The sequence below is a fragment of the Oncorhynchus masou genome, chromosome 13, assembly GCF_036934945.1.
Source record: "Oncorhynchus masou masou isolate Uvic2021 chromosome 13, UVic_Omas_1.1, whole genome shotgun sequence".
NCBI classification, from domain to species: Eukaryota; Metazoa; Chordata; class Actinopteri; order Salmoniformes; family Salmonidae; genus Oncorhynchus; species Oncorhynchus masou.
This window is the reverse complement of record NC_088224.1, coordinates 24,033,280-24,059,000: the sequence shown is the minus strand read 5'-3', so window position 1 is coordinate 24,059,000 and position 25,721 is coordinate 24,033,280. Positions and strand designations below refer to the sequence as shown.

The 25,721-nt window shown below is 42.8% G+C and overlaps 1 protein-coding gene across 1 annotated transcript; it reads left to right on the top strand.

The window, feature by feature from the left end:
• The first annotated feature begins 617 nt into the window (after nucleotides 1–617).
• On the top strand, nucleotides 618–24,176 carry susd5 (sushi domain containing 5). The gene is made up of 5 exons (XM_064985455.1): nucleotides 618–633; nucleotides 874–1,051; nucleotides 16,142–16,251; nucleotides 17,915–18,103; nucleotides 21,895–24,176. The coding sequence occupies exons 1-5, from the start codon at nucleotides 618–620 to the stop codon at nucleotides 24,036–24,038; spliced, it is 2,637 nt and encodes an 878-aa protein (XP_064841527.1). The 3' UTR covers nucleotides 24,039–24,176.
• The last annotated feature ends 1,545 nt before the right edge of the window (nucleotides 24,177–25,721 follow it).

Sequence of the window (25,721 nt, the reverse complement as noted above, 5' to 3'; positions counted from 1 at the left end):
ATAAGGCCCGAGGTGGTGTGGTATTTGGCCAATATACCACGGCTTAGGGCTGTTTTATGTACGACGTAACACGGAGTGCCTGGACATATATCACAAACCCCAGAGGTGCCTTATTGCTATTATAAACTGGTTACCAACGTAATTAGAGCAGAAAAATTCATGTTTTGTCATACCTGTGGTATACGGTCTGATATACCGCGGCTGTCAGCCAATCAGCATTCAGGGCGAGAACCACCCAGTTTATAACACTAGTTATATTGCTTTGTTTTACTTTCATGGGAAGAAAAAAAATATGTCGGAAGGAGCAATGCTAGCCTGTGTGCTCTAACGAAGATAGTCTACTTACTAACTCAGGTTTGATCACTAGTTTCTCCTTTCATCTGTGGCGATGCTTTCCTGTGCTAGTCTACAAGTGCTACTCTATCAGACGGGCTGCTTAATTAGTTATATATACTGTAATCTTACAAATTTCCTATCTTTTCATTCAAAATCTTTTTCTCAAGCAGCCAGTTCTGGTTATAGACCACACTTCCACAGACCCATAGAGATGTATAGAAGGCACACTTGCCACTAAACAGGAAAGCCCTCTATGGGCTATTCTATCACAGAATCGATCAATGGCAAAGATCAGAGGTGTGGCCTCTATACATTTCTATAGACTAAATTACGAAACAATTAAGGATCGGATCATGGAAACACGTGCCTGGTAGAGATATGATTCTGAAATATAATGAACACGTTACTTACAAGTAATCTGATTATGTAACAGTTACTGTTACCTTCTACACTGATTAACAGTCCATAAATTACCTTTAAAGACAGTGTTACCAAGGTATCTGCTGTGTTCCTGTTGTAAAGGTGTTCTTTCCCCAGGTCGTGTGTTCCTATTGGACCAGAGAAACACGTCTGACTCCAGGGGATTGGCTGAGGCGGAACATGCGTGTGCTTCCCATGATGCCCGGCTGGCGTCAGCCGAGGAGCTGCGTCACGCCGTGGTGGAGTGTTCCTTCTCTCCCTGCACACGAGGATGGCTGGACGGGGGCAGCGTGGGGTAAGACACACACACTGACATGTTTTAGGTGGGTCTGGGTGTGGCCTGTATCCGGACTGTCAGGCCGTGTTAGATATGTATGTGTGCTGCGTGTTGGGCTAAACAGTTGTGTGTGTGAAACAAGACGCACGTTTAGAGAAGAAAAAGCGACAGAGGAGAAAGATTCAGGGGAAAGAAGGAGAGAGAAGGAGGGAGGGCAGAGAAAGCCTCCTCTGTTCTTCTCTAGAGGGGGAGGGAATTCTGAGCCAGGGTGTCATGCTGACAGCCACCTCCATTTACACATTTATCTCCACAGCAACATGACACACAGCTCCCAGAGAGACGGAGAGACGTCTAGAGAGAGAGAGACATCTAGAGAGAAAGAGAAAGACGTCTCTCTCTCTCTCTCTCTCTCTCTCTCTCTCTCTCTCTCTCAAGATCAACAAAAGTGAAATAAACAAAACAAAATTAACAGTAAACATTACACTCACAAAAGTTACAAAAGAATAAAGACATTCAAATGTCATATTATGTCTCTATACAGGGTTTTAATTATGTACAAAAGGGAAAATAAAGAAACATAAATTTAGGTTGTATTTACAATGGTGTTTGTTCTTCACTGGTTGCCCTTTTCTTGTGGCAACAGGTCACAAATATTGCTGCTGGATTGGATTTGATTTCAAATTCTTTGTGGGTCTGTGTAATCTGAGGGAAATATGTGTCTCTAATATGGTCATACATTTGGAAGGAGGTTAGGAAGTGCAGCTCAGTTTCCACCTCGTTTTGTGGGCAATGTGCACATAGCCTGTCTTCTCTTGAGAGCCAGATCTGCCTTCGGCGGCCTTTCTCAATAGTAAGGCTATGCTCACTGAGTCTGTACGTAGTCAAATCTTTCCTTAGTTTTGGTTCAGTCATAGTGGTCAGGTATTCTGCCACTGTGTACTCTGTTTAGCATTCTAGTTTGCTCAGTTTTTTTGTAAATTCTTTCCAATGTGTCAAGTAATTCTCTTTTTGTTTTCTCATGATTTTGTTGGGTCTAATTCTCTCTCTCTCTTTCTCTCTCTCTGCTTTGACCAGTTCACACCCTCTTCCTAGGTTTCACAGCTTATCAATCATCTATCACTCATCTATATCTCTCTACATCTTTATATGGATTCATCTCCTATTCCTCCTCTCCCTCTCTCTCTCATCCCTCTCTCCCCCTGAGTGAACTGACTGTTATCCACCACTTTCCTCACTAACACACCAATACAGAGCTTTACACCAGACTAAATACTTGGATATAGACTATGGACTAAGGTGTTATCAACAGAGCTAGGCAGGTAGGAAACAATTTGATACATTTTCTTTATATCAGAAAGGGAAACACCCTGTCTTGAGAGACTGATTCAAGTGTGTGTTTGTGTGTGTGTGTGCCTATGTACTTGCATGTGTGAGTACTCATATACTGTCCCTTATATTGTGTGATGTCATATATCCAACCAGTTCTAGTGTATAATAATAATCCATGTAATGGAGCCTACCACTCAGATGTATGGACGAGATGTATAGATTAGATGTATGGACTGTACGTATGGACTAAATTAAGAGACTGTATGTATGTATGGACTAGATGTATGGACTAGCTGTATAGACTGTATGTATGGACTAGATGTATGAACTGTATGTATGGACTGGATGTATGAACTGTATGAATGGACTAGATGTGTGAACTGTATGTACGGACTAGATGTATGGACTGTATGTATGGACTAGCTGTATAGACTGTATGTATGGACTAGCTGTATAGACTGTATGTATGGACTAGATGTATGAACTGTATGTATGGACTAGATGTGTGAACTGTATGTACGGACTAGATGTATGGACTGTATGTGTGGACTAGATGTATGGACCGTACATATGGACTAGATGTATAGATTGTATGTATGGACTAGATGCATGGACTTGATGTATAGACTAGTTGTATGGACTAGATGTATGGACAAGGAGTATGGACTAGATGTATGGACTAGATGTATGGACCAGATGTATGGACTAGATGTATAGACTGTATGTACTAGTTGTATGGAACAGATGTATGGACTAGATGTATGGACCGTATGTATGGACCAGATGTATGGACTAGATGTATAGACTGTATGTACTAGATGTATGGACCAGATGTATGGACTAGATTTATGGACTAGATTATGGATTGTATGTATGGACTAGATGTTTGGACTGTATGTATGGACTGTATGAATGGAATAGGTGTATGGATTGTATGTATGGACTAGATGTATGGACTGTATGTATGGACTAGATGTATGTATGGACTCTACGTATGGACTAGATGTATAGACTGTATGTATGGACTAGATGTATGGACTGTATGTATGGACTAGGTGTATGGACTAGATGTATGGGCTAGGTGTATGGGCTGTATGTATGGACTAGATGTATGTATGGTCTAGATGTATGGACTCTACGTATGGACTAGATGTATGGACTGTATGTATGGACTAGGTGTATGGACTAGATGTATGGACTAGGTGTATGGGCTGTATTATGGACTAGATGTATGGACTAGATTATGGATTGTATGTATGGACTAGATTTATGGACCGTACATATGGACTGTATGTATGGACTAGATGTATGGACTATATTTATGGACTATATGGACTAGATTGTATGTATGGACTAGATGTATGGACTGTATGTATGGACTGTATGAGTGGACTAGGTGTATGGACTGTATGTATGAACTAGATGTGTGGACTGTACGTATGGACTAGATGTATAGACTGCATGTATGGACTAGGTGTATGGACTAGATGTATGGACTAGGTGTATGGACTGTACGTATGGACTAGATGTATGGACTAGATGTATGGACTGTATGTATGGACTGTATGTATGGACTGTATGTATGGACTGTATGTATGCACTAGATGTATGGACTAGATTTATGGACTATGTATGGATTAGAATATGGATTGTATATATGGACTAGATGTATGGACTGTATGTATGGATTAGATGTATAGAATGTATGTATGGACTGTATGTATGGACTAGGTGTATGGACTAGGTGTATGGACTAAATGTATGGATGGTATGCATGGACCAGATGTATGGACTAGATGTATGGACTGTATGTATGGACTAGATTGTGGATTGTATGGACTGTATGTATGGACTAGATGTATGGACTAGGTGTATGGACTAGATGTATGGTCAAGATGTATGGACCGTATGTATGGACCAGATGTATGGACTGTATCTATGGACTGTATGTATGGACTAGATGTATGGACCAGATGTATGGACCGTATGTATGGACGCAATGTGTGGACTGTATTTGTGGACTGTATCTATGGACTGTACCTATGGTCTAGATGTATGGACTGTATGTATGGACTAGATGTATGCACTGTATGTATGGACTAGATGTATCCACTGTATGGATGGACTAGATGTATCCACTGTATGTATGGACTAGATGTATGGACTAGATGTATGGACTAGGTGTATGGACTGTACGTATGGACTAGATGTATGGACTAGATGTATGGACTGTATGTATGGACTGTATGTATGGACTGTATGTATGGACTGTATGTATGCACTAGATGTATGGACTAGATTTATGGACTATGTATGGATTAGAATATGGATTGTATATATGGACTAGATGTATGGACTGTATGTATGGATTAGATGTATAGAATGTATGTATGGACTGTATGTATGGACTAGGTGTATGGACTAGGTGTATGGACTAAATGTATGGATGGTATGTATGGACCAGATGTATGGACTAGATGTATGGACTGTATGTATGGACTAGATGTATGGACTGTATGTATGGACTAGATGTATGGACTAGGTGTATGGACTAGATGTATGGACTAGATGTATGGACTGTATGTATGGACTAGATGTATGGACTGTATCTATGGACTGTATGTATGGACTTGATGTATGGACTAGATGTATGGACCGTATGTATGGACAATATGTATGGACTGTATTTGTGGACTGTATCTATGGACTGTATGTATGGACTAGATGTATGGACTGTATCTATGGACTGTATGTATGGACTAGATGTATGGACTGTATCTATGGACTGTATGTATGGACTAGATGTATGGACTAGATGTATGGACTGTATGTATGGACTAGATGTATGTATGGTCTAGATGTATGGACTAGATGTATGGACCAGGTTTATGGGCTGTATGTATGGACTAGATGTATAGATTGTATGTATGGACTAGATGCATGGACTTGATGTATAGACTAGTTGTATGGACTAGATGTATGGATAAGTATGGACTAGATGTATGGACCAGATGTATGGACTAGATGTATAGACTGTATGTACTAGTTGTATGGAACTAATGTATGGACTAGATGTATGGACCGTATGTATGGACTAGATGTATAGACTGTATGTACTAGATGTATGGACCAGATGTATGGACTAGATTTATGGACTAGATTATGGATTGTATGTATGGACTAGATGTTTGGACTGTATGTATGGACTGTATGAATGGAATAGGTGTATGGATTGTATGTATGGACTAGATGTATGGACTGTATGTATGGACTAGATGTATGTATGGACTCTACGTATGGACTAGATGTATAGACTGTATGTATGGACTAGATGTATGGACTGTATGTATGGACTAGGTGTATGGACTAGATGTATGGGCTAGGTGTATGGGCTGTATGTATGGACTAGATGTATGTATGGTCTAGATGTATGGACTCTACGTATGGACTAGATGTATGGACTGTATGTATGGACTAGGTGTATGGACTAGATGTATGGACTAGGTGTATGGGCTGTATGTATGGACTAGATGTATGGACTAGATTATGGATTGTATGTATGGACTAGATTTATGGACCGTACATATGGACTGTATGTATGGACTAGATGTATGGACTATATTTATGGACTATATGGACTAGATTGTATGTATGGACTAGATGTATGGACTGTATGTATGAACTAGATGTGTGGACTCTAGTATGGACTAGATGTATAGACTGCATGTATGGACTAGGTGTATGGACTAGATATATGGACTAGGTGTATGGACTGTACGTATGGACTAGATGTATGGACTAGATGTATGGACTGTATGTATGGACTGTATGTATGGACTGTATGTATGGACTGTATGTATGCACTAGATGTATGGACTAGATTTATGGACTATGTATGGATTAGAATATGGATTGTATATATGGACTAGATGTATGGACTGTATGTATGGATTAGATGTATAGAATGTATGTATGGACTGTATGTATGGACTAGGTGTATGGACTAAATGTATGGATGGTATGTATGGACCAGATGTATGGACTAGATGTATGGACTGTATGTATGGACTAGATGTATGGACTGTATGTATGGACTACATGTATGGACTAGGTGTATGGACTAGATGTATGGACTAGATGTATGGACTGTATCTATGGACTGTATGTATGGACTTGATGTATGGACTAGATGTATGGACCGTATGTATGGACAATATGTATGGACTGTATTTGTGGACTGTATCTATGGACTGTATGTATGGACTAGATGTATGGACTGTATCTATGGACTGTATGTATGGACTAGATGTATGGACTGTATCTATGGACTGTATGTATGGACTAGATGTATGGACTAGATGTATGTATGGTCTAGATGTATGGACTAGATGTATGGACCAGGTTTATGGGCTGTATGTATGGACTAGATGTATGTATGGTCTAGATGTATGGAGTCTACATATGGACTAGATGTATGGATTGTATGTATGGACTAGGTGTATGGACTAGATGTATGGACTAGGTGTATAGACTGTATGTATGGACTAGATGTATGGACTGTATGTATGGACTAGGTGTATGGACTAGATGTATGGACTAGGTGTATGGGCTGTATGTATGGACTAGATGTATGTATGGTCTAGATGTATGGACTCTATGTATGGACTGTATGTATGGACTAGGTGTATGGACTAGATGTATGGACTAGGTGTATGGGCTGTATGTATGGACTAGATGTATGGACTAGATTATGGATTGTATGTATGGACTAGATTTATGGACCGTACATATGGACTAGATGTATGGACTAGATTTATGGACTGTATGTGTGGACTAGATTATGGATTGTATGTATGGACTAGATGTATGGACTGTATGTATGGACTAGATGTATGTATGGTCTAGATGTATGGAATCTACGTATGGACTATATGTATGGACTGTATGTATGGACTAGGTGTATGGACTAGGTGTATGGACTAGATGTATGGACTAGGTGTATGGGCTGTACGTATGGACTAGATGTATGGACTAGATTATGGATTGTATGTATGGACTAGATTTATGGACCGTACATATGGACTGTATGTATGGACTAGATGTATGGACTAGATTTATGGACTGTATGTGTGGACTAGATTATGGATTGTATGTATGGACTAGATGTATGGACTGTATGTATGGACTGTAAGAATGGACTAGGTGTATGGACTGTATGTATGAACTAGATTTGTGGACTCTACGTATGGACTAGATGTATAGACTGCATGTATGGACTAGGTGTATGGACTAGATGTATGGACTAGGTGTATGGACTGTACGTATGGACTAGATGTATGGACTGTATGTATGGACTGTATGTATGGACTGTATGTATGTACTAGATGTATGGACTAGATTTATGGACTATGTATGGATTAGAATATGGATTATATGTATGGACTAGATGTATGGACTGTTTGTATGGATTAGATGTATAGAGTGTATGTATGGACTGTATGTATGGACTAGGTGTATGGACTAAATGTATGGATGGTATGTATGGACTGTATGTATGGACTAGATGTATGCACTGTATGCATGGACTAGATGTATGTTTAACGCAATGCACACATATCATTGTGCTCCTCTTCTGATAAGGTTTACTGATAAGAGAACACTGCAAACTGGTCAAATAAAAACTTTTTGAGGCCATACATACAGTCCATCAATAGAGTGCATACATCTAGTCCATACATACAGTCCATACATACAGTCCATACATACAGTCTATAAATACAGTCCATCAATAGAGTCCATACATACAGTCCATACATACAGTCCATCAATAGAGTGCATATATACAGTCCATACATACAGTCCATAAATACAGTCCATTAATAGAGTCCATACATACAGTCCATCAATAGAGTGCATACATCTAGTCCATACATACAGTCCATAGATACGGTCCATACAATCCATAATCTAGTCCATACATACAGTCCATACATCTAGTCCATACATACAGTCCATACATCTAGCTGCAGTGCAGCGCCAGCTGTGCCACCAGAGACTCTGGGTTTGCGCCCAGGCTCTGTCATAACCGGCTGCGACCGGGAGGTCCGTGGGGCAACGCCAATTGGCATAGCGTCGTCCGGGTTAAGGAGGGATTGGCTGGTAGGGATGTCCTTGTCTCATCGCGCACCAGCGACTCCTGTGGCGGGCCGGGCGCAGTGAACGCTAACCAAGGTTGCCAGGTACACAGTGTTTCCTCTGACACATTGGTGCGGCTGGCTTCCGGGTTGGATGCGCGCTGTGTTAATTAAGAAGCAGTGCGGCTTGGTTGGGTCCTGTATCGGAGGACGCATGACTTTCAACCTTCGTCTCTCCCGAGCCCGTACGGGAGTTGTTGCGATGAGACAAGATATTAGCTTCTAACAATTGGATACCACGAAATTGGGGAGAAAAAAAGGGGGTAAAATTAAGAACTTAAACCCCCTGTTTACCTCAGTTTACTATGTTCAGTTCAGAAGGTTTTTCACAACAGAGTGACACACGTTGTGTGTGTCGTGAGTCATCATCAACAGGAAGGTGTCAGAATCAGGAGGTAGACCTCACCTTCCTTTACCTCATTCCTTACACACACACACACACACGCACGCACGCACGCACGCACGCACACACACACACACACACACACACACACACACACACACACACGTTATTCGATAAGCCCCTAGTCAACTCTTAATTTTAGAGTGATGTCCTTCCTACGAATTGTGTTCCTGTGGCATTAAGACCCTCTGCTATAGTTACATAATCTACTGACTACTCCTAAGGGTAACCACACACACACACACACACACACACACACACACACACACACACACACACACACACACACACACACACACACACACACACACACACACACACACACACACACACACACACACACACACTACACACTTACCTTTGCACCTCCTTCCCACCTGTCACTCACACATCTGGCTGCCACGGTGACCAAACAAAACACAGAGACAAATTTAGACTGCACACACACACACACATTAACAGTGAAAGCACACACACAATCCTGCGGCTCTTTCCAGTAATGTTATGTAATTTAAGGTGAAGGTGGCTGGTGAAGGACTGTAGACACAGCAACAGGGGACACAGACTCCCACAGATTCACAAAACACGCACAAATACAGCCTTGCGTCTTGTCTTTTCGCAGACCCTGTTGGGTTTAGTCTGAAAACAGTCTCTCAGTGTTTTCTGTCTGTCTGACTGGGTGTTTCTCTTTTGGGTCATTTGTCCTTATAAGCTGATAGAGAGACCAAAGTAAGATGGTAGTAGAGTATGAGTCAGACACACACACACACACACACACACACACACACACACACACACACACACACACACACACACACACACACACACACACACACACACACACACACATAGAATTACAGCACTGGATTGTTGGATTGTTGTGTATCATCAGCAGGGTAGGACTTCATGTTATACTTTATGTTGATATTTGACTATCAGTGAGGAAACGTTTTACACTGATGTGCCCCACTCCCAAACCACCCAACTAATGTATATCCTATGTCTACAGATGTCAGATCTTTATTTAATCATTATTGTTTTGCGGAAATGTTTCCTGCACTTCGGGAAATTAAAATGAGATTGAAAACCCGCAGTTCTCCTTCTCTCCATGAAGGGGCAGTCAAATCACCCAGACTTGTGCCAGCTCTCGCTGCTAAAAGCACCAGACAGAATATGAATAAATGTCCTACTGCTACATTTGGTCTGTAGGTCATATTACTGCAACATTCAAATGTACAAACATCTATCTGAAATGCATCCGTACACATTAACAACCAGTGTTTTATATCACTTGATAACACAAATGACATATTGGTCTCTACTACCACATACAAGTGTCAAATATATCCGAAATGCAGCCGTACAGTAGGCTACACCAAAATTAAAGCCTACTGTAGCCTGTATGGTTAAAAATGAATCACACACAGGCCTATAATATCAGATGTAAAGACAAGATGACATTTAGAATAGTTAGGTAGCACAATGGCGCATGAAAGAGACCGACTCTGATTTTGAAACCAAAATATGCAACCCATGATTTTAGAGATCTACAGTATATATTATCAAAAAAGAGAACATCTTAAGGGTTCTAGCCCCTGCCTTCAGTGAGCACATTGACCACATATAGGCCTACCGTGCCGGCGTGACTTTGATTATTGGCCAAGCGCTTCTGGCACCAATAACAACATTCCCTCAATTGACTTGATTTAGTTACACATTTCAAATATGGACATTCCAGGGATAGTTTACCCCCGATCTTGATAAGAAATGACGATACCAGACACTTGTATTTTAAAGACAGTTGTATTTAATGGATGAGATAAATAGGAAACAAATAAAATAACAACAGGAGGCTACACCAACATTAGTTTGCATTCATACAAAGTGCCACAGTAGAGTTGCTATGGTAAACGTATTTATTTTATGCTTGTTACAAAAGATAAATCGCCCTCAGTCTGTTCAAAAAGGACCAAGTTGTTCCGATGACAATACCAACCAGAGGGCGAACGAAACTTGACGGATTTTGGTTGCAAGCAGGACTAAGGGTAACACCGGAGCGATAATGAGGTAATGAGTTGACCAACAATGGTTGCAATTGAGATGAGCTGTGTGGATGAATTTAGCGCGTATTGATGCGATAATCTAGTGCCATCGATGGTTGCAATAGGCTCCTTGTTATTTTATTATATTCCAATGAATTCTGTAGGCTACCCGTTAGCCTATCCATTGTTAGATAATGGAAAGTGTTGAAAGCGACTGTTTGTGTTTCCCTGGCTGAGTTCGGCCATCAGTTGATTGACAGATGTAGGCCTACTGTAGAATGATACATTTTCCTCCCGTGTGGATGCTCGCCCACGTTTTATAGTTAGGGTCTGTCAGTGTAGTTGTGACCTTTAGTGTGGTTGGCCCTTACATAGGTGACATTTCCATTGCTAAGCAGTTGTGTGCCAGCTGCACTACTTTCAGTTTGATGCCTTGATGCATGTATTGTGTGGCTTTAATATTTCATTTCATAAAGCTGTCAAGATGTTTATGCATTTGAGCCTATCCAAAGACGATTTCATTGAGCTGAGATTCGAACTGTAGCCTGCACGCTTCCCTCTGGCGGTGATTCTAAATATTTCTTCAGATATTAAAATCCTCCTGCTCCAGGATTATTTTACTCCTGCGACCGAATGTGTCAAATAAAGATCCGGCATCTGTAGATGTAGTGTCCATTACCTCTATCAGGGCTGCTGATATAGCAGGATATACTGTGCATTCGGAAAGTATTCAGGCCCTTTGACTTTTTCCACGCTTTGTTATGTTACAGCCACATTTACATAAGTATTCAGACGTTTTACTCAGTACTTTCATGAAGCACCTTTGGTAGCGATTACAGCCTCAAGTCTTCTTGGGTAGGACACTACAAGCTTGGCACATCTGTATTTGGGGAGTTTCCCCCATTCTTCTCTGCAAATCCTCTCATGCTCTGTCAGGTTGGATAGGGAGTATTGCTGCACAGCTATTTTCAGGTCTCTCCAGAGATGTTCTGGCTGGGCCACAGGATATTCAGAGACTTGTCCTGAAGCCACTCCTGCGTTGTCTTGGCTGAGTGCTTAAGGTTGTTGTCCTGTTGGAAGGTGAACCTGAGCGCTCTGGAGCAGGTTTTCATCAAGGATCTCTGTACTTTGCTCCATTCATCTTTCCCTCGATCCTGACTAGTCTCCCAGTCCATTGCAACTGAAAAACATCCCCACAGCATGATGCTGCCACCACCATGCTTCACCGTAGGGATGGTGCCAGGATTCCTACAGACATGACACTTGGCATTCAGGCAAAGAGTTCAATCTTGGTTTCATCAGGAGTGCTGCAGAGATGGTTGTCCTTCTGGAAGGTTCTCCCATCTCCACAGAGGAACTCTGGAACTCTTTCACCTCCCTGACCAAGGCCCTTCTCCCCCGATTGCTCAGTTTGGCCGGGCAGCCAGCTCTAGGAAGAGTGTTGGTGGTTCCAAACGTCTTCCATTTAAGAATTATGGAGGCCACTGTGTTTTTGGTACCCTTCTCCAGATCTTTTCCTTGATCCTGTCTCGGAGCTCTACAGACAATTCCTTTGACCTCATGGCTTGGTTTTTGCTCTGACATGCACTGTCAACTGTGGAACCTTATATAGACAGGTGTGTGCCTTTCCAAATCATCAACCACAAGTTGTAGAAACATGTGAAGGATGATCAATGGAAACAGGATGCACCTGAGCTCAATTTCGAGTCTCATAGCAAAGGGTCTGAACACTTAAGTAAATAAGGTATTTTGAATTTTTAGTACATTTGCTAAAATGTCTAAAAACCTGTTTTCACTCTAGATGTAGTGTCCCATACCTCTTTCACATCTGCTGATACAGCAGGATATATAGGAGGTTTGGCTGATAATGTACAGTGCCAGTCAAATGTTTGGACACACCTACTCATTCGGGTGGCTCCCGAGTGGCGCAGCGGTCTAAGGCACTGCATATCAGAGTCACTACAGACCCTGGTTCGATTCCATGCTGTATCACAACCGGCTGTGATTGGGAGTCGCGTAGGGCGGCACGCAATTGGCCAAGCGTTGTCCAGGTTAGGGTTTGGCCGGGGTAAGCCGTCATTGTAAATAAGAATTTGTTCTTAATTAACTGACTTGCCTAGTAAATAAAGGTTAAATAAAATGAAATAACATACATAGAAACATGTAGTAATCGAAAAAGTGTTAAACAAATCAAAATATATTTGTATTTGGGAGTCTTCAAAGTACCCACCCTGTGCCTAGATGACAGCTAGGCACACTCTTGGCATTTTCTCAACCAGCTCATGAGGTAGTCACCTGGAATGCATTTCAATTAACAGTTAAAAGTTAACGTGTGGAATTTCTTTCCTTCTTAATACGTTTGAGACAATCAGTTGTGTTGTGACAATGCAGGGGTGGTATACAGAAGATAGCCCTATTTGGCAAAATACCAAGTCCATATTATGGCAAGAACAGCTCAAATAAGCAAAGAGAAATGACAGTCCATCATTACTTTAAGACACGAAGGTCAGTCTATCCAGAAAATGTCAAGAACTTTGAAAGTCTCTTCAATTGCAGTTGAAAAAACCATCAAGCACTATGGTAAACTGGCTCTCATGAGGACCGCCACAGGAAAGGAAGACCCAGAGTTACCTCTGCTGCAGAGGATATGTTTATTAGAGTTAACTGCACCTCCGATCGCAGTCCAAATAAATGTAAAAGTAACAGACACATCTCAACATCAACTGTTCAGAGGAGACTATGAATCAGGCCTTCATGGTCAAATTGCTGCAAAGAAACCACTACTAAAGGACACCAATAATAATAAGAAACACAAGCAATGGAAATTAGACCGGTGGAAATCTGGCCTTTGGTCTAATGAGTCCCATGTTTTTGGTTAAAACCGCGGTGTCCTTGTGAGACGCAGGGTAGGTGAACGGATTATCTCTGCAGGTGTGTATCAGGTATGAAGATAAGAACCAGATGCAGACAACGTCAAATTAACAATGGTTTAATAATCCAACAGGGGCAGGCTAGACAGGTCAAGGCTGGCAGGGGTCAATAATCCAGAGGTGGGGCAAAGGTACAGGTCGGCAGGCAGGCTCAGGGTCAGGGGCAGGCAGAGTGGTCAGGCAGGCTCAGGGTCAGGGGCAGGCAGAGTGGTCAGGCAGGCTCAGGGTCAGGGTCAGGCAGAGTGGTCAGGCAGGCTCAGGGGCAGGCAGAGTGGTCAGGCAGGCTCAGGGTCAGGGGCAGGCAGCGTGGTCAGGCAGGCTCAGGGTCAGGGGACTGGGAAAAGCAGGAGCTGAGACACAACAATGCTGATTGACTTGACAAACAAGATGAACTGGCAACAGACAACACAGGTATAAATAAACAGGGGAAAATGGGGAAGATGGGCAACACCTGGAGGGGGGTGGAGACAATCACAAAGACAGGTGAAACAGATCAGGGTGTGACAGTGTGGTTCCCACTATGAAGCATGGAGGAGGAGGTGTGATGGTGTGGGGGTACTTTGCTGGTGACACTGTCAGTAATTTATTTAGAATTCAAGACACACTTAACCAGCATTGCTACCACAGCATTCTGCAACGATACGCAATCCCATCTGGTTTGCGCTTAGTGGGACTATCGTTTGTTTTTCAACAGGACAATGACCCAACACATCTCCAGGCTGGTTAAGGGCCTGGAGGAGAGTAGGAGAGTGAGTAGGTTAAGAGAGTAGGTTAAGGACCAAAAGGAGAGTGATGAAGTGCTGCATCAGATGACCTGGCCTCCATAATCACCCGACCTCAACCCAATTGAGATGGTTAGGGATGAGTTGGACCGCAGACTGAAGGAAAACCAACCAACAAGTGGTCAGAATATGTGGGAGCTCCTTCAATACTTTTGGAAAAGCATTCCTCATGAAGCTGGTTGAGAGAATGCCAAGAGTGTGCAAAGCTGTCAACAAGGCAAAGGGTGGATACTTTGAAGAATCTCAAATATAAAATATATTTTCATTTGTTTAACACTTTTTTGGTTACTACATGATACCATAAGTGTTATTTCATAGTTATGTTTTCACTATTATTCTACAATGTAGAAAATAGTAAAAAATAAAGATGAGTAGGTGTGTCCAAACTTTTGACTGGTACTGTATGTTTCTGGATTATGCTGTAATCACGCTGCAATAATATTTGACTAAACTGGAGACTAAGAGAGGGCAGCGTGCTGTGTGCGATATCTTTTTATTTAATTTGACCTTTATTTAACTAGGCAAGTCAGTGAAGAACAAATTCGTATTTACAATGACGGCCAAGGAACAGTGGGTTAACTGCCTTGTTCGTGGGCAAAATGACAGATTTTTACCTTGTCAGCTCGGGGATTCAATCAAGCGACCTTTGTGTTCCTAGTCCAACGCTCTAACCACTAGGCTACCTGCCGCATGTGATATCTGAACTGTAGTATGTAACTTAGAGAGAGACAGAGCAGCTCCATGAAGTGTGAAGTTATTCTGCAGAAACTCTGAGGACTTACACTGGAATATATCAACGACGTGATACTCATGTACACTTGTGCTCATACATTAAACTGTGTGTGTGTGTGTGCGTGTGTGTGTGTGTATGTGTGTGTGTGTGTGTGTGTGTGTGTGTGTGTGTGTGTGTGTGTGTGTGTGGTGCAGTCATACCCCCCCACCCCCCCCCCCACAGTGTGTGGTAATGTTTGTGTTATTCTCCAGGACTACAGTGTGTGGTAATGTTTGTGTTATTCTCCAGGACTACAGTGTGTGGTAATGTTTGTCTTATTCTCCAGGACTACAGTGTGTGGTAATGTTTGTGTCATTCTCCAAGACTACAGTGTGTGGTAACGTTTGTGTTATTCTCCAGGACTACAGTGTGTGGTAATGTTTGTGTTATTCTCCAGGACTACAGTGTGTGGTAATGTTTGTGTTATTCTCCAGGACTACAGTGTGTGGTAATGTTTGTGTTATTCTCCAGGACTACAGTGTGTGGTAATGTTTGTGTTATTCTCCAGGACTACAGTGTGTGGTAATGTTTGTGTTATTCTCCAGGACTACAGTGTGTGGTAATGTTTGTGTTATTCTCCAGGACTACAGTGTGTGGTAACGTTTGTGTTATTCTCCAGGACAACAGTGTGTAGTAACGTTTGTGTTATTCTCCAGGACTACCGTGTGTAGTAACTTGGGCAGTGCTCTGAAGGCAGTGGATGTGAAGATAGAGAACACTACAGCGGACATCACACACCTGGATGTCTTCTGTGTCAAAGACAAGGGTCAGTACACACAGACACACACAGACATGCACACATACACTCACATGCACGTATGCATGCACACATACACACACACAAGCGACGTGCATGCACACATACACACACACAAGTGACGCGCATGCACACATACACACACAAGCGACGAGCATGCACACATACACACACACACAAGCGACGTGCATGCACACATACACACACACACACAAGCGACGTGCATGAACACATGCACACACACACACAAGCGACGTGCATGCACACATACACACACACAAGCGACGTGCATGCACACATACACACACACACAAGCGACGTGCATGCACACATACACACACACACAAGCGACGCGCATGCACACATACACACACACAAGCGACGTGCATGCACACATACACACACACACAAGCGACGCGCATGCACACATACACACACACAAGCGACGTGCATGCACACATACACACACACACAAGCGACGCGCATGCACACATACACACACACACACAAGCGACGTGCATGCACACATACACACACACAAAAGCTTAGTTGGGGATTTAACGCACCGTCTCTACACTTTATTTTGGTGTGTTGATTTTTTGTGCAATTAAAAAAAAGTTGTAATTTAATACAGCTGAAATGTTTACAAATTATATACACTGAAATGAAAGCAACTTCTGAAAAGGAGCACCCGGATTATAGTAATATTATGTCTGATCTCACAAACAGTGTAATCTAGAGCTAAGCCTGTTGATTTTAAACTGTGTGGGTCAACATTGGTTGAGTTATGCAAGAGAATGCCTGAACTCATTACTCATTATTTGCCCATGCCAGTACAATATTTTGTGCTATAATTCAGTAAATATAGTGATGGATTTTAAAAATGCAATCTTCGTCCATCTGTTGCATTTTAAACCCTTTAACAATTTAGACGACTGTTATCGACACATTTCACAGTTCTCTGCTTTAAGATCTACTGAGGTCTGAAAGAGGTAGAGTCTCTCTCTCGCTCTCTCTCTCTCTCTCTCTCTCTCTGTGTTCCCACACCAGTGTTCTCTCTCTCTCTCTCTCTCTCTCTCAGTATTCCCACACCAGTGTTCTGTGTTCTCTCTCTCTCTGTGTGTTCCCTCGCTCTCTCTCTCAATCTCTCTCAGTCTGTGTGCCACAAGATTGTGTTAGCCCACTGAGCTAAAGCTTCAGCTTACCCATCAACCGAGCGTGGTTCACCTCCATTACATATTCACCTCTCCAGTCCAATGGACATAGAAGAGGATGGGGTTAGAAGTTGTTTTTGGACTGGGCCCCTGTTGGACGACACCCAAGGCTGATGTTTGGGTTTTAACTGAGGAACAGGAGAGTTACTGTGGAAGCTGTAACACTGCAAAGAGAGAAGAGTAAATAGGCAAGAAACATTTAAATCTGTGTCCACTTTATTAGACATCCGCCATGTTGTACATGCCACATAAGTAACTTTGAGGACCAACCAGGCTCCAGTTATAAGCCAACCAATCCATGACAACCAGCCTTTGTCTCCACTACTGAGGAAAAGGACAGAGAGAAAGGCATGTCCTAACACTGTATGTTATAACTTATTATGGTATATATAAGCTAACTGTGTCATAACAGAATTGTGATATAATCGAACCTAACCTAATAATGCATTACCTTTTAGGTGTTCCATGTGGAGACCCCCCTGCGTTCCCCAACACGCATCTCCAGGGCCACACTGGGTTTGAGATGGGGGACGAGCTGCTGTACTCCTGTCTACCTGGTCATGTGTTGCCCAGCGGCCACTCAGCCTTCAGCCTGCTGTGTGACAGCTGTGGAGAGTGGTACGGACTGGTACAGCTCTGTGTAAAAGGTAAATGTGTGTGTGTGTGTGCGTCACCTGGTTTCATGTTTCCCTGACATCTCACGTCAGAGCTGTGTCCTCTGACCACAGGAATCTGTGATGAGTTGACTCTGTTCCCTTCCTGGTTATTAGTCATCCCTTTAGTGGGAACAGTGCTGCAGACCAAGATGGCATCTCTTTGAGCGGGTGTATTTGAACGTACATCCCGATAAACAAGGAAGATTATGAACAATAACATTTCTGGTAAACTGACCCTTACTTATATGAAGTAACATAAGGTGATTGGAAAACACGGTGATCACACAACTACATGGGCAGAAGAAACCAAAAATGCAAGGCAAGGCTGAACAGATGCTAATCAGCTCAGATGTCAGCAGCAGACAGAATCATGTAGGCCACGTGAAGACCTTCCAGAACTCATTGCAAAAGATGATTTTTACCACTGCCACTTACGTCGAGTAAGAGCCCTCCTACCAAATACAGGGCAGTCAAAAAATGTTCTGCAGCCCTGACATTCTCAAGGCCACCTTTGAAAAACTGGCCATCATTGAAAAGACAACAGAGACAAACCCCATATCAATGGAGTCTCTCTCAGCCACTGTGCAGCAGCTCCTCAACCAGGTGTCAACCCACAGTGAAAAAATACTAACAATGGAAGCTAAAGTACAGAAACTGCAACAGGTGAATCGCCAGCTGCGACAGAATGTCATGGAAGTCCAGCACCACAGTCGGAGATGGAACCTGAAACTACATGGGGTGCGAGAAGAAGATGGGGAGACTATTGACAACCTCGGGAAAGTAGCACCCAGGATTCAAGACAAGCTCCCGGATGTCATCGACGTGGTGCACCGCCTGGGAAAACTAAGGTATCACGGATCTCCGTGGACAACCATCATGCGGTTCACAATGATAATCTACAGAGATGTCGTATGGAAAGAAGCCAAGAAGATCGAATGCCAGGACGTCAAGTGAATGTCATGAGAGCATTGAAAGTTTTGACAACACTGTGGTCAGGTATATAGCTACATTGAATTGAAATTGATGTTGTCCTATTCTTTCTAAGTCAAATGAAAATGTTAAGAGTAATTTAGCTAGCTCTTGAGTAATAAGTCAGTTGTCATTTTTACCATCATCCCGTTTTATATCACCAGGTTCGTACATGTGAATACGGTTTCATCAAATTGATCACAACTACCTTGGTTTAGGATAGTCCAGTTCTTTCTCTAAGCTCAGGTTTCCTTACTAGCTACCTAGCTTACTAGTTCAACTAGTTAACCAGTCATTCATATCACTACTGTATTTGTTTTATTATTGTTATTTTATTTCTGTCAGGTGATGCAACGTTTTGAATACAATGCACTAAATGTTGTATCTCTACATGCCAGGGGTTTATGAAACACAACTAAATTCTACTCCAGGAGACTCACTCCTGAGATTCAGATTCTAGTTTTTGTAAATCACAATGAGGAAATACTGTTTATTATAGTCACGGGTCTAACCACTCAGCTGGTACTATGATATCGCTTCATACGGTGATATTTCAGAGTCATGTGTGTCTCAAGATGGGAGATGGGTTACATTGATCTCCATACAAGATAATGCTTGTTTTATTACATGCAATATGTATGGATACAATTCTCAAATAAGAGTTTCTTTTTGGACCTTGCTGATAAGCTTACTGAGCTGCAAAACAAGTATACAATTGCATGGCTTTATAATAGCTGGAGACTGATAACTGTAGAGTGATATCCACTTAGAATAGCTTAAATATCTCAGAATAGTGACATCATCACCTAATTTTGCAGTTAACTGACAGTGGTTGCTACATGGAGTTTCTGTAATAGAAACTTAAATGAATATACCTGGTGTCATATGTCAATGATGGTCAGATCCACAATGGATCTGTTTCTCATTTCTCCCCCACTTGTTCTTTCACTGACCATACAATTATATTATTGAAGTTAGAATGTTCTGAAAAATCCAGTGCCATTCGAGGATACTGAAAACGTAATAATTCACTCCTAAATGATCCAGTCTTTAACGAGAGCATCAAGAACTTGATCATAGACCCGTTTCATTCAAACGATTTAGAACCAAAACATTGAAGTAATTGTGAAATGTTTCAATTGAAAGTAAGATCTGTCGCCATTACACGCAGTAAGGAACTAAAGAGGAAACATGTTTGAAAGAAGATGAGCTTATGAATAAATTGAATGTACTTTTAGAAAAAGATACCCTTTTAGCAGAGGAAGAAACAGACTTGAATACATCTGGAATAGAACTAGATCTAATGTACATTGATTTAGTTGAAGGGGCCTTTACTAAATCTAGAGAACAATGGGTTGAGGAGGGTGAGAAAAACACCAGTTATTGTTTTGTTCTTGAAAAAGACCCAAATATCATCTCTAGCTTTGTGTATTCTTTCAATGGAAAATCTGTATATACCTAATTATAATGGGATTGAATGTGAACATTTTAGGAAACATGTCCATGGTCATGTACCAATGATTTCTGATGAGTTCAAGTCCATATGGGAAGATTATTTTTCTTTAGTGGAGATTAGAGATGCTCTTAAATCTATGAAGAAGGGCAAAGCACCTGGAACAGATGCTCTTTCTGTGGAATTGTATTTACACTTTTGGGAACATTTAGAGGGATCAGCATTCAACATGATCCAAGAATGCCTAGCTAAGGGTGAGATGATTACTCCCATGGAACAAGGGGTTATTTCCTTAATACAAAACCAAATAAAGATCCCCTTTTCATAGATCATTGGAGACTTATTACATTATTAAATACAGATTATAAAAGGATAACTTTAGCATATGCTAATAGACTTAAAACGGGCCTAAACCACCTTATTAACAAAACCCAAACTGGTTTCATGAAAGGTTGCCAATCTACTTAAGTACCTACATGTTTTAATTTATTAATAAGACCCATGTATTTACAATGTAATATGGTATTATTCAAATGAAAACAAACTACTGAATGCATTCTCTCTTGTAAATCTTATATGCACAAAAACAAATATTTGAAATCTGTCCCCAAATGCAATATATTTTTACTTGAAATCCAATATTTAATAAAATCAACAACAACAAAAACCCCACTGTATTCTTACAACTCTATCATAGGTTTGTACATTTTAATCCCTGATCTTATTTGATTTTAGAAACTTAATTCATATGTGGTGTTTTTATTATTTTACTTTAATGTTATTTTATGTTTCTTCACAGAAATATACATGTAGTGATGTCCCATGTTTTTTGTTATTGTATTGTAATTTGAAACGTAATAATAATATTAATAATACAAATTTTAAAAAGACAATAAATAATCTAAAAAATAAAAAATAAACAGTCATCACTTCAGTTCCATACTTTTCTATAATGATATTTTCATGTGAAGTGCAATACTCAAGTCATTGCACTACATACGGAATAGGGTACCATTTTAGATATGCCCAAGGCCAAGGGTCTGATTTATGCCTGTTACAAAACAGCATCCCAGTTGTGAGTGAGAGATATAAACGGGTGTCATGACACCTCTGTGATTGATGCCATCACTAGGCATGTGGAGTAGGAGAAGAGGGGGAGGAGGGAAGGAAGGGGGAGAGGAGAAAACCGGAAGACAGCTAGCTAGCCTGGACTAGGAGACAGAATGCCAAGTCCACGTTGACTACGACTCTCTATACTGTGTGTGTGCACGCTGCATTCTGGGTATGTGTGTGCTTGTGGCTGATTGTGTTCCCCCCCCCCCCCCCACCCTCTTCTCTCTTTTTCTCTCTGTACCTACAGACAAGACAGAGGCCCACATTGACTATGAAGATAAGTTCACTGATGACGATCACCACCTCTCCTACGACACCCCTACTGAGGAGGAGGACACACAGGAGGAACCAGTAGAAGAGGAGGTGCAAGAGAAGACAGCATATGTAAATGTGGAGGAGGACACAGGAGAAGAGGGGCGCAGGGATCAGGAGCAGCAGGAGGCCAGCTTCAGCATGACGGAAGTAGAGGAGCAGGATGTGGAGACGGGAGGAGAGGAGGAAGTGCAGGGAGGAGAGGAGCTGTCTGTGGGAGAGGAGGAGCAGCAGGAGGAGAACGTGGGGGAAGGAGTGGTGACTGGAAGAAAGGAGGAGGAACTGGAAGACTCGACAGACCATCCCGTCGATGAGGAGAAGCAGGAGGAGGAGCAGGAGGAGGGGATGGGCATGGCGGAGGCGACTGAGGCGCCAGTCTCCCTGCTTTCCCAGAAGCACCTGTTCTGGTTCCCCTCAGAGGCCTTCCAGGAGGCGGGACATGTGGAACCCACCCACCAGCCAGTCACACAGGACACACCCCCTGAGGGAGACAACCGTGTCAGGGCCTCCGGCAGCGAATCAGAGGAGAGCAAGGAAGACAACAGCCAGCCAGAGGAGACAAAGGATCATGACAGCCATGAGGGTCAATTCCAACAACCAATTGAACACAATGACCATGATGACCACGAAGATGATGTTGACCATGAACATATTGACCGTGAATATGATCACGACGATCGAACAGATCCTGACCACGATGAAAGTTCTGAACAAGTTTTTGATGGTGAAGACCATGCCGTTGAACACCTTGACCACGATGATCATGACACCCATGATGGCCATGAACATGACAACCATGAAAGCTATGATAGTGAAGAGGCCCACCGTGAGGACCAAGGAGAACACAAGGAGGATGACCATGAGAAGGGGGGTGTGTATGATAACGGACACGACGAGCATTACAACATGGGTGAACACGAGGAGGATGACCGCATTCAATATCACAGCCACAGTGAACATGATGATCATGAAGACCATGACCACGATGATGTAATGGATCACCATGATGATGATGATCATGACCACTCAGATCCTAGCGATCACCACGATGACCATGAAGACCAAGACCATGTCCACGACCATGATCACCTTGATGACCATGAAGACCAAGACCATGACCATAACGATCAAGATGATCATGGCCATGATGACCATGACCACGACGACCATGAAGATGGCCATGTAGTCCCTCCCATTGGAATGACAACAGGCGAGCCTCAGAATGTAACCCAGGAGGCGGCGGGAGGAGAACCCACAGCCAGCACAGACGAGACCTGGTTGGACGGCTACCCTGTCAGTCAGGAGGAGACTGACACGGATAAAGTGGGAGGCGGCTCCACAGAGGAAGGGGTGGAGCCTGAGGTGCGAGAGGAGGAAGAGGAGGGTCTTGTGGTTGTCGGGGTGACTGACCGGCCCAATGAGGTGGAGATGAGTCGTCCCGTCCCATTCACGGGCGTCCCTCAGGTCCCCCTGTCCCCCACGCAGGAGGCGGACCCTGTAGAGCAGGATCAGGACCAGGTGGGAGGACTCAGCCCTAAAGCCTCACCTGACTCACCCCTCTCCCCTGAGGCCACATCCTCAGATTCCTATTCAGCCGACTACACCACGCCCTCTCTGACATCATCACTGGACGACATCACCCCCAGAAATGCAGCCAGGCCTTCTCCCACAGACTCCTGGGAAACCACGGATCATGTGCACCCCCTCCTGGAGCACGGCCCCGCCCCCACGGCGTGGACTGATGATGTCATTGACGAGGAGGAACGTGGAGCCGAGCACAACCTGACTCGACACAGCGGGGAGAGGGAGGGGGAGGAAGGGGAGAGGGAAGGCAAGACAGGGGAGGCAGGGTGTACCGGAGGTGAGGAGGACTGCCCTCCTCCCCCTCCTCCCTCCTCCGGCAGGGGGCCCACGGTGGCGGCCATTGTCATTGCTGTGTGCACGGTTGCCCTGGCAGCCGCCGTCGGTGCGTGGTGTTACCGACGGAAACAGCAGAAGAGCTCAATGTACGAGATGAACGGGAAGGGTCAGAGTCACAGCAGACATGGACAACAGATAGAGATGCAACAGAAGGTCTAAGAGAGAGAGAAAGAGAGAGACAGTGCGGCTGCAGAGAGAGTGGAGGGAGGCTTGAGGAGGGTGAGGTGATGTGGGTTAGGGTATTTGGGGTGTGTGAGTTGTACAGCCACACACTACACCTGCAGACACAGAAGAATGAGTTGACGGGTGAGGAAGGGGTTGAGGGGTGAGGGTTGAGGGTATTTGAATGGTGAGGTTTGGGGCTGAGGAAGTGTTGAGGGTTGGTGGTTAGGGTCAGGTAGAGGGACGAGGGAATGAGATGAGTGGCTATGCTATGCTAATGCTAGCAGGAGTTTTCAACTCTGGTGACGAACCGAACGAGAAGGGACTCCTCCTCCAGAGCTCTGGGACATTGTGGTTCAGAATCATACCTGTTTATTAATTTGTAATTACCATGTTGTTACTGTGTTATTACCATGTTATTACTGTCTTTGATGATATTTTGATTTCATTGTTCTTGTGTGAGACAATTGAACTTTGTTATGTTGTATTATTAGGGCTCTACCTTACTATGTAGTTGTGTAACATTGTGCATGATTGTAAGGATTCCTTGGTTCTCACCATGACATCAGCATTTGAAATTGCTGTCAGAGTTGGCACCCTGATTTGAGTGGATGCATTCAGGGTCCTATTCATTAGGCACCAAATGGAAGGAAAAAAATAGACTGAAACAGAGAAGGATTACCTGAACTTGTCCCATAAGAAACGCTAGTTGTCGTTTTCCATTGCAAAACGTTCTTCCCACAGTGTCGTCCATACAACGTCCATACCTCCTCTGACACTACCTAAAGACTTGGTTGAAGATAACCAAGGTTAAAACAAGAGGATTCTAATATCCCATAACTCTTTGCATAAATGCGGAAAATTTTTAAACTAAGGGACCAGCGATGCTAGTTATTAACGGCTCTGGTCCAGTAATGCTGCGTTTAGACGAGGGACGCAAAAACCGTTATACATATCGCATAGCCGGACAAGAAAGCAAAAAAGATGGTCACGGCAAAAACAACAGTACGAGTTTCTATGGTGATTTCAGTAAACAATCCGTGCAAATCAACACCCAGTAGAAAACAACGTTACCGCAGACGGCTAAAGTTGAACGATTTGCTCTCATTGAAAACAATCACACCAGTTTGCCATCAACCTTCTACCTTGTACCATTTAAACGCGACATAAATTTGATTATTTCGTTTTCCTAACCTGGATATCTTCAACCTAGCCTGAAGACAGAAAGTAGAAAATAATAGAATAAACATTGCAGATATAGTTTTAAAATTCAAACTAATAAACCATAGAATTAACCATTTTTGTGTGTAAGGGAACGCTAAAGCCTTGTTCACACTGCAGGCTTTAATGCTGAAATCAGTTATGTTTTCACATCCGCTTTGGAATACTGACTATCGATCCAAATGCAGCAGTGGTGGAAAAAGTACACAAATGTCATACTTGAGTAAAAGTAAAGATACTGTAATGAAACAGCAAGGAGCAGGTCTCCAACCCTCGACCTTCGAGCCCGAGGTCCGGCGCGCTATCGACTGTGCAGCAAAAGCACGCTCGTGCGGCAGGGTCGATTTCCGTGCTTATAAACCCAGGGTCGTTACAATACCTTGATAGAAAATTACTTGGATAAAAGGGACTGTCACCCGGTAAAACACAACTTGAGTAAAACTCAAAAAGTATCAAAAG